Source organism: Castanea sativa, chromosome 4, assembly GCF_040712315.1.
Source record: "Castanea sativa cultivar Marrone di Chiusa Pesio chromosome 4, ASM4071231v1".
Lineage (NCBI taxonomy): Eukaryota > Viridiplantae > Streptophyta > Magnoliopsida > Fagales > Fagaceae > Castanea > Castanea sativa.
In genome coordinates, this window is record NC_134016.1 from 29,365,365 (window position 1) to 29,375,886 (window position 10,522).

The 10,522-nt window shown below is 36.3% G+C and overlaps 1 protein-coding gene across 1 annotated transcript; it reads left to right on the forward strand.

The window, feature by feature from the left end:
• Positions 1–444: 444 nt before the first annotated feature.
• LOC142631545 (uncharacterized) lies at positions 445–10,127 on the forward strand. Its single transcript, XM_075805718.1, is given in 10 exon segments — positions 445–889; positions 1,528–1,775; positions 2,000–2,234; positions 3,143–3,312; positions 4,828–4,970; positions 5,169–5,346; positions 5,503–6,082; positions 6,611–6,723; positions 9,157–9,397; positions 9,732–10,127. Coding segments are annotated over 9 exon segments (2,079 nt in total). The 5' UTR covers positions 445–889; positions 1,528–1,584; the 3' UTR covers positions 9,960–10,127.
• Positions 10,128–10,522: the final 395 nt, after the last annotated feature.

The window sequence follows — 10,522 nt, forward strand, 5'->3', positions numbered from 1 at the left end:
GAAATTTTTATTGAACCTAATTTAACTTTCTTCCATTTTTCTAAATTTTAAGAAGAATGAAAAATTGAAACTTTTAGAAAATAGAAAGTAAAAAGTTTTCCCTCCTACCCATTATATTTTATTAAACTTTCAAGTTCCAAACAACGATGAAAAGAATATATTAAAAAATAATTCTCATCGTTCCATTAATTTCCGTTCCATTATTCTGCTTGTAATATTTTTTTCTTACTATTCTTATATAGTTTGACTGTCTTTATCTGAAATTTGACCATGTTTTAAACAAATCTTAAGAAACAAAATCAGATTCATTTCTACACAAATCAAATTAAAGTCGACTCGAGCTTCGGTTCTTTCAAGGTTCAATGATTTTCTACCCACACTAACTCTGTGGGATTTATCACATCAACAAAGCAATCTGATGTCAGTCCAAATCTAAAAGTCTCTATCTATTCCTACTTTACCTTAATAAAACAATCCTATCTCAACACGTTGTCATAAACCTCTGTACCCGACCTCTTCTGATCCTCTCCCAACGACAAAAGCTCGGACACAGAAAAAACACACAAGCTTCAGACGATGATGCAAGCTTCTTGATCACTCTCTCTCTCTCTGCTTAAATTCTTGTCCTACACTTATCCTTTTTTCTATCATAAACCCCATATCACGCCAAAACCATGACTGTGCCCGTGGCGATTATCTTATGCTGTGTCAGTGTACGTAATCCTTTGAATTTCGCAAATTGATTATATGGGTTTGCTGATTATGCATCTGTGCTCATAATTCGAGGTGGGTTTCCTTCAAATGTGGCAGGAACCAAGAGAATTTCGTGTTTCATGTAAAGCTGTCATTTTTCCGGGGGGTCTGAACTGAATGGAATATACAATTTGAGGTAAGTTGCTTTATGTTGTAGTTAGTGAATAAGTTGTTGGGATTAGATTGCTGATGAATTTTGGTTGTTGGGTTTTTGATTGATGAGTTGGATGAGTTGGTGTAGAATTTGATACTTTTTGTTGTTGTGTAATAAAGCTTGGAACTTTGTGTTTTGGTTTTTGAGTAGCAATGGCTTATTCCCACATGGGAAATCTATCATTTGCTCCTGTTAAGTTTCATTGCTAGAGGAAAAAGAAAAAGAAATAGATACTTGGGGATTTGGAACAAATAAGTAATTGTAGTGAGTAATCTTGTGGCTTATATAGAATTGCAGTTAGTTTAAGTGGTGTATAAAAAGTTGATTCTGGAGCTTCATCTCAAATTGTATTGAGTGATAAACCTGTAATGAATTTTTGAGTAGTAGCAGAGATTGAAAGTACCATGGAGAAATCTGATTCTTAGTTTTTAAATAAAAAGGTGTTAAGTGGGCAACCTCTGTCGGTTCTACTTAAATCATGGAAGTATCATTTAGGGCAAATTTGATGTTTGCACTTAAAATGAAGAGGTCATCTGCATGCGTTTCATCAAATGTAGCTCACTTTGACAGTGGTATTGGTGAAATTGAGGTTTTCTAATTGAATGCAAGGATTTTGACAGGCAATTGAGTGTTGGGATTCTGTCCAATGAGATAAGATAGTGAGGGGGAAATTGGAGATGGCTGTGGCAAGCAAAACCAGAATTATGCTCGAAGGTCTAGTAAGAGAAGGATCATTCAAATGGTTGCTTGGAAGATGGAGTTCTTTTGATGAAGAATTTGAAGAGATGGGAAGGTCTCCATCTGCCCAAAGGAATTGGATCCCGGAACTTTCTCCAGTTGCAAATATTGTTATTCGCAGATGCTCAAAGTAAGCTTGTACTCTGTTATGCTTACATGTTTACTATAAGAAGAGATGTATCTTGTAGAGTTTTGTTCTAGTGTTATTTGAAATTTCTTTTTAATATTGGGTTTTGGCATGGTCATCAGGCATCCTAGCTTAATTCAAATCCATTTTTTATGGCACACATATGTTCACTGTTTATTTTTTTTTATATTGATGTTTATGCCGACAATGAAAACCGAATGATGCAGAATGCTTGGTATTCCTTCAAGTGAACTTCAAGAAAGCTTCAATGCAGAGGCTGCTGAATCTATAAAGCATCCATCACGGTATGCAAGGAACTTGTTGGAATACTGCTGTTTCAGGACACTGGCTTTGTCCATACAAGTAACGGGTCATCTAGCTGATAAAAAGTTCAGACGCCTAACATATGACATGATGCTAGCTTGGGAGGCTCCAGCTGCTGCCAGCCAACCTGTGCTTAATGTAAGCTTTTCTTGTTCAATTAAGTTGTTAATTGTGCAGTAGTACTACCTTTTTACTATGTAATGTGAAGACCTCTCTCTCTTTCTCTCTTACACGCATGTGTGCATGTGCATCCACCCCCATGTCATTGAGACCCCTCACACACAAGTATAGTGTTGCAGGTTTAGGTTATTTCTTGGACTCTTAGCAGCATATTGATTGAAACTGTAAATACAGATAAAGACAGAAGTAAAAGTCTATTCCAACCATGTGAGCTGTGGTGGAGGCAGAGATGGATAATGTATGATTTTGTATAGATAAGTAATGAATTAAAAAAAGTGCAAAAAAGGGCATAACACTAGTACATGGGAATGTACAAATCTTCTTTTTTGAAAAGAAAAAAATTTGATCTATGGATCTCTGAAGTCTATGCACTAAACAAGGTCCCAGTAATGTATTATATAAATTAATAAGTTGGCCATTCTGGGGTCACCAAGTGACACTGGTGGTTTCTTGCCTTCTTGGTGACTACCAGCGAAGGCTAAAATTTAGTTGTTGAGCTTTTTTGAGGCGTATTACCTCCTGAGGGAATATTATTGGTTGAAGGAATAGTCTTTGCTGACTTCCACATGCATAGCTTGATAAACTCCTGTACAGTTTAATTTCCTTATACCTGATGATCAATTATGTCATATGTGCTTTATTTGATCTCTTCATTGAAAAGCTATTTAATCTGTCTCTCACACACACATGCATGCACCTCACAACTTTTTCTGTAACTAAATATGTGATTTCATTGTTAGAGGCTCCTTTTGAATTCTAGATTCATTTAAAATAATCATATCTTATGTATTTAAATTGTGGTGTCTAAATTCTGTAGTCTTTGCTTGACATTGATATGGTCATGTATGGCTGACATCTATCTGCAGGTTGATGAGGATATAGCTGTTGGGGTAGAGGCCTTCTCACGAATAGCTTCAGCAGTCCCTATTATTGCAAATGTGGTTATTAGTGAAAATCTTTTTGAGGTGCTTACAAAATCAACTGGTGGTCGGCTTCAGTTTTCTGTCTATGACAAGTATTTAAGTGGACTAGACAGGTTATTTCATGTCCATATTGTTTGCAATTATTTCAACCCCTTCCCTTTTCTGAAAAACCCTTTTTTATTTCTTATTGAACTTCTTTAGGTGTTTAGAGTTTCTATTTTTCCTTTTTGGTTTTCTTTTGGGGGGAAGAGCCAGTGGGGGTGGGGGGCGGGGGGGGGAGAGTGTTGGGAGAATTGACTTTCCCGTTGAGCTTCTTGGTCATTTTCATGCCCATCTAAGCTATTCTTAAGGAGGAGGACCATGGAGACAATTTGAATTTCTCCATCTTCTCTCTCTCTCTTACTAGTTTCAGTAAACAAGAATTGCCCTTTTACTTCTAGTCATAACCATTATCACTTTACAAGTTTATCTGTTTATTTCAAATCTTAAGTCATCAAAAAGTGAAAATGTTGACATTATCTGAAGCTTTATTCTGATGGCTGAAACAATCAACAACACAGGAGGAGCTCTCTAACCAAATTAAAGGGATGAAGTTGTAATATGCCAAATAAGCTTGAAGAATTTCTAGTAATAGGCCAGATCAACAGGGAAAAGTGAAAACTACTGTAAGAATGCCAAAAAGCCTTAAACAACATCAATAAACAAAATCTAATGGCTTTATTGCCTTAGATAGCAATAAATTCCTTCAAAGGACATTGGTGAAAATATCATGTAGATTCAGGGGCGAAGTTCCATGGTTTCTGGCCCCTATTGTATATCTTGGGCCGTATCTGCTTGGAAGTTTCACTGTGGCTCTGTACACTTAGCCGGCACTTGACTGATGTGTTTGACATGTGGTGGATGTTTTGGAATGTGATATCTATTTTCCCCTGCTAGAATGGTTGATATGCTAATCATTTAAAACTTGTGCCATATGGTCAAGCACGTTTTGCTTCATTGTTCAGTGGCTTGAGATTTGTGGTCTCTAGTGTTTGTTTTATTTGGGTTATCTGGGTTTATGCTAAAGATGGTAATTCAAATGTCAGCTTTAGCCTTCATGACAAGGAAGGTTCAATAATCACAGGCGTGTAAAAATTTGCAAGACTGTTCCTTTATTCTGTGGACTGTTTGGCGAGAAAGGAATAGCTGGACCTTCAGTGATGGGACACCCAACTTGTGCCCTGAAACCGTTTGCATTATGTTCTTTGTATGATTTGATAATTGCATTAGGCAACACCCCTTTTGTATCTTTTTTGGATTTCTTAGATTCTTTAAATTGCAGCTTGTACTTCTAATGAGTGGATTCATCGAGAAAATAGCAACAAAATATCATTTACTTATAAAACACACCCACACACAAGAACATGTAAAAAATGCTAAGGGCCTCCAGCCTCTAACCCTAATATAAAAAGGCTTCAAAACTCTTAATGTGTTTTGTATTCTTTTAATACTTATCTAAGTTTACACATCATACTTTACTTTATTGTCAAGTTTATGAAAAATCTGGGAGCATTTTTCATTGTACTAGGGACAGCTATTTATTCCTAACTTTTGTTTGCCTTTCTTTGGGGTTATTTTAACATCTGCAGAGCTATCAGAAAAATGAAGAACCAATCAGATTCGTCTCTTCTTTCTGCTGTTCGATCATCAAAGGGAGAAAAGATTCTGGAAGTTGATGGAACAGTCACCACCCAACCAGTTCTTGAACATGCAGGAATTTCCACGTGGCCAGGTAGGTTAACAGAATTAAGAGTTTTTGTGAAATAAATTTCATTCCTACCTTTATTTATAAATGACAAAATCCATGTTGACTGTTGTAATGGTGTTATCTACTCCACAATGTGATTAATGTCAGCATAACTTTTATAAAATAGGAGTATAAAATCCAGTATCTGGCCATTTTTATATCATTACTGTGGGGTGTATGTAGGTCGATTAGTTCTGACGGACCACGCACTGCACTTTGAAGCTCTTCGTGTTGTGTCTTATGACAAGGCAAAAAGATATGATTTAGCAGGTGATCTGAAACAAGTTATTAAACCTGAGATGACTGGACCATGGGGTACTCGACTTTTTGACAAGGCAGTGTCATATAAATCAATTTCCTTGTAAGTTATGATGCTTATCTGTTTATCTTTTAATTGTTAAAATATTTAGTTGTAATTTGTTATTGTTTAAATTATACATATTATTGCATGTGAACACTGGGCGTCTTCCTTTATTCACTACACTGGCCATTAAATTTTTATAGTTTTCCCTTGTAGATCAGAACCAGCTGTCATAGAATTTCCTGAGCTTAAAGGGCATTCTCGCCGTGATTACTAGCTAGCAATTATCCGAGAGATTTTATATGTTCATAGATTTATAAATAAGTACGAGATCAAGGGAATTGAACGGGATGAAGCACTTTCAAAGGCTGTACTTGGGATTCTGCGAGTACAAGCCATTCAAGATGTTAGTTCAGCTATTCCTCTGCAGTGTGAGAGTCTTCTTATGTTTAATCTTTGTGACCAACTACCAGGTGGAGACTTGATACTGGAAACTCTTGCAAATATGTCAACTTTCAGGGAAATGGACCGGACTAACAACTCTAAGGGTGGGGGTGGAATGTATTCAATATCTGCCTTGGATATGGTTTCTACCTTAGGGTTTGTGTTTGGAACAAGTTCAAATAATTCTAACGAGGCTGGGCTTGTTGTGGGTGAGATAGCTGTGGGAGAGTTGACTTCCTTGGAAAGAGCAGTAAAGGAATCTAAAAACAACTATGAAAAAGTGGTGCTAGCACAAGCAACGGTTGATGGAGTTAAAGTAGATGGCATTGACACTAATTTGGCTGTGATGAAGGTAGTTGTAATGCTGATTAAAGATTTTTGGTGGGTTTTCCTGTTAAATTTGCTTGCTTGGACATCACTCTTCTTTCTTCTTCTTTGCCTCCTCCTCCCCCACCCCCCACTCTTGGTTTCTCTTTTTTCTTTTTTCTTTTTTCTTTTTTCCTATGTTTTAGTGAAGAGATAAATTCAATCAGTGATCAGCATTTTGGTCATGGGATTAGTGAGATGTTATAATTATTAAAACCAATTATTGGTACTAGGCACCATTAAAGACCTCTCTCTCTCTATCTCTCTCACACACACGCATTTTCATTTCATTAGAGTAGGTTTTGGTAAAATAGAATGAATAAACACTTGTGCCATGGTCAAATGTTGTTTTATCCCATCTATTTTGGCTCAGCGCTATGAATCTGGATCTACTATTCTGTTCTCTTACTTTTTTTTTGTTGATAAATCTGTTCTCTCACTTAAACCAAGAGTATCTTCAACATTCTTAAAATCACATATTTTTAAAATCTTCTTGTTTCTTGTGTACTTGCAGGAGTTGCTCTTTCCAATGAGAGAACTTGGGAACTGCATTTTATCTTTGGTTTATTGGGATGATCCTGTGAAGTCCTTCATGTTCTGTTTAGTTTTCAGTTATATAATTTGCAGGTAAAACTCTTGTGTGTGTGATTTCTTTCTGCTTTACAGACTATCTGTTGAGCTGTGGTAAATAAATAAATAAAAAAAGAAAAATCATATTTGTTGAGCATGAGAAATAAAGGTCAAGTGGTCAACATAAAGTTGAATTAATTGATTTTTGAGATGTAAAGCCACATGTCTTTGGTAACTTCTCACTTCTTGAAATGGGTTTATAACTCGTGTTGTGTACTATCAAAAATGAATATGTTCTAAAGGTTAAATATAAATAAAGGAGCACTTAGGTTTTTGAAACGCAACAGATACACTTTTTAGAGAATCTTCTCTAAATAATGGCTGACAGATGTTAAGATGGCATAAAGGATTTTGGAATTAAGCCTGTTACTGAATAATATAAACTTAAGTCTTGCCTCACATGCCCAATCACACTTCTAGCACCCTAGCATAATAGGAAAAGAAGAAGAAATTATTTCTGTCCTATTGTCCATCATCATTCTGGCTTCATTTATTTCAAGGGAGAATAGTTTGAAAGGCCTTAATGCTGCTGGATGAGGAGAATCTACAGCCAGATTTTTTTTTTCCCCCCAGGAAAGCTGATGATCCAAAATTTCATAAAGGAGATGCTTTCTTTTGTTTTAAAGGACTCGGGATAATTGATGGGAAAATGGGCATCTTTGCTGTATGCTGCTAGAGTCTTACTTGATATCAACCTTACAAAATCATATAATGGTTTTACTTGTTAACAATTGCTCTTGCATTTTTGGGTGCTACCTCTTTCTCATGTAGGTGTCCTCGTAGAAAATATATAGGCTTTTGCTTTTAGCTGGAAAGGTGAAGAGTAATGATATCTCATAGTGTGCTACTATGTTTTACATGTGTCAAATTGAGATCATGGGTTCAATGTTGAACAATCTTTAAAGGTGACTGTGATGAAGTCTGGTGAGAGTTGAGACTACTCTTGAGGGATTCCATTTTCATTGTAGGTCCTCGTGGTTTTGAGCTATAGAATAATTTCTGAGTTTCCTTTCATCGCCCTAAAAAAAAATCATAATTCTGGTGGGAAATAAAATAAGGATTCTAGTACAAAGGAAATTCTGTTGTATGAATAGTTCCTGATCTAAATACATAAACCATGGATGGTGCAAGGGTGTCACAGTATTACTCCAGCATCGATAAGAATTTGCAGAGGATGTTTCTGGGATCCTTATGGCTTAGCTTTTTGCATTTCTTGTTCTGGAATTTTTCGCTTCATTTCTCTGGCACATAGGAGTGAGAACATGTTGCCTGTCATATAATATGAAGTTACCTACAATGCGAATTGATATGCATGCAAAATAGGAATGAAAACGTGGTATGTGGTTTACCCATAATGTAAAACAGTGTGTATACAGAAGGGGAATGGTAACATGGTATGCCATTTACATTGGATCATGTGTGATGGGATAGGTTTTAATTCAAGTAACAAAGATTGCTTCACAAAAATTTAGATGTTTTAACTTTTAATTTTACTTTCTATATTGCATTTTACAGAATTTAAGTTAAATGTGAATGTGATAAGGTATCTCTAGGTTACTTAGTAACATTTGTGATCACCAAAATCTGTGCATTGGAATTAGTGTGTACCATGTTTCCGATCAAGCTATCGCCGACGATGACTCAAGGATGTACTGTCAATAAAGATAAGAAATCTCAAAAATTTAAAGAATTCTGGTTCTTGTCAAAGGTCCCTGACCCTTTCACTTCCCCCTCCCTCCCTTTCCCCCTCTCCACACAATTACCAAACACACAAGCTCACATACAAAACCTTTTTTTTTCATTATGGAACATGCTTTGAGCAAAATACTGGTAATATACCATCTAATTTTTAAAAGTTCAATGATCTATAATTGGTGCTTCCTATGTTAAATCATTATGTCTCTAATTGGTGCTTTCTAAACTAAGTCAATATTATCTACCCTTATAGAATCAGCGTATCTTCTAAATGAAATTGCAACTCTAAAGAAAATTTTAATCCACCTTGTTTAGAAGATTGCAGAGAGAAACGCGTGATGACTTAGTGATAATACTCGCTTTCTTACAAGCAGTGAGTGGCATACATATTGTCTGCATAAGATTTAAACCTTGCCTTTTCCACTCTAATATAACCTTTACATTGTTGTATGTGCGTGCATCACACGGGCGTGTATGCTTATGTGTATGGTTGTATTTCTAGTGTGTTTTGAAATTACTGTTCAAGTTAAGTAGTTCTTTCAACAAAATATCAATTCAATTGAACAAGGAATGGTGGGGTTTTTTTTTTTTCCCTTCTTTTGGGTGGGGGTGGGTGAAAAGAGATGATAGTTTCACCATTTAGCTTGATAATTGTTTTTGATGCTTTCTGTTAAGTTCCTGGAACACACCAAACTGGGAGATATCTTTTCTGATAAACTACAGCATGCATTTCAGGGGATGGCTGGGCTACACATTTGCTCTGCTGCTCATCTTTATTGCGGTTTTCATGGTACTCACGCGATTTTGTGGCCAAGGACCTGTTGATGATGTTAAGGTGATAGCACCTCCCGTGTTGAATACAATGGAGCAGCTTTTGGCTGTTCAAAATGCAATTTCTCAAACTGAAGGGTACATCCAGGATGGTAACATTGTTCTACTCAAGATACGGGCCCTGTTGCTATGCATTTTCCCTCAGGTTTTTCTTCCTTCTTTTTGTCCTGACTGGCCTCTGCACCTTCCATTATTCTCATTGCTTCTCCTGTGATCCATCATAAGCACAAAATCTCGTGCATGTCATTTTTCACTACAGATGTTTTTATTTTTTTTAAAAGTAATGCTAGGGACACAATTTCTCTCAATTTTTGACATGGCCTGTTGTGTTAGGAGTAGAAGCCGTATCAGCAGATGTAAAAAAATTGAGGAAAATATTATTTACCTTGGACTAACTGTTATTTTAATGGTCTACTAGTTTTTGTTAGTAATTCTTTTACTAGCACATGCCAATACATGGGTATTTATGATTTCATCAGGCAAGCGACAAATTTGCAGTTGCTCTCTTGGTCACAGCTTTGATTCTGGCCTTCCTTCCTAGTAAGTTCATAGTTCTTGTTGTTTTCTTGGATACTTTCACAAGATATTCACCTCCAAGGAAAGCAATTACAGAGAGATGGATGAGGAGATTGAGAGAGTGGTGGTTCAGCATACCAGCAGCTCCTGTTGCACTTGAAAGAGAAAAAGAGGAAAAAAAGAGAAAGTGATGTAAGTATTAGAGGTAGTGATGGTGTGTAATTTGTTATAGTGTGTACATGTCATTTTTTTTTTTTGAATGTGCCACAGATAACTTTTTGTGGCTTAAACCTCAACAGTTAAAAGAGAAGCACAATAAGGAAAAAGAAAATAAATGAAATATCAGATGTGATGCTCCATTTGTGTTTGGTACATCGGAAAATGAAAGTAAATGGAAAATGTCTTATGTGGTAAAAAATAAATAAGTAGAGCGAGAAATGTTCTTCGCATTTTGCAGGAGAAATGTTCTTTGTGAGTCGGGCAATTCCTTCCCGATCCCGCCCTTCATGGATCCGGATCCTGTGTAATAACTAGATTCTTACATTTGATGTAATGCCTTATGGATGGGATGCAATAACATTTTAACTCTTGTTCCTAGCCTTCCATGAGTATTTCATCATGTGCAATAGGATTTTGACCCCCTTTAACCCTGGCTCCTTCCCCACGCATATGGATGGGATGCAATAACATTTTAACTCTTGTTCCTAGCCTTCCATGAGTATTTCATCATGTGCAATAGGATTTTGACCCCCTT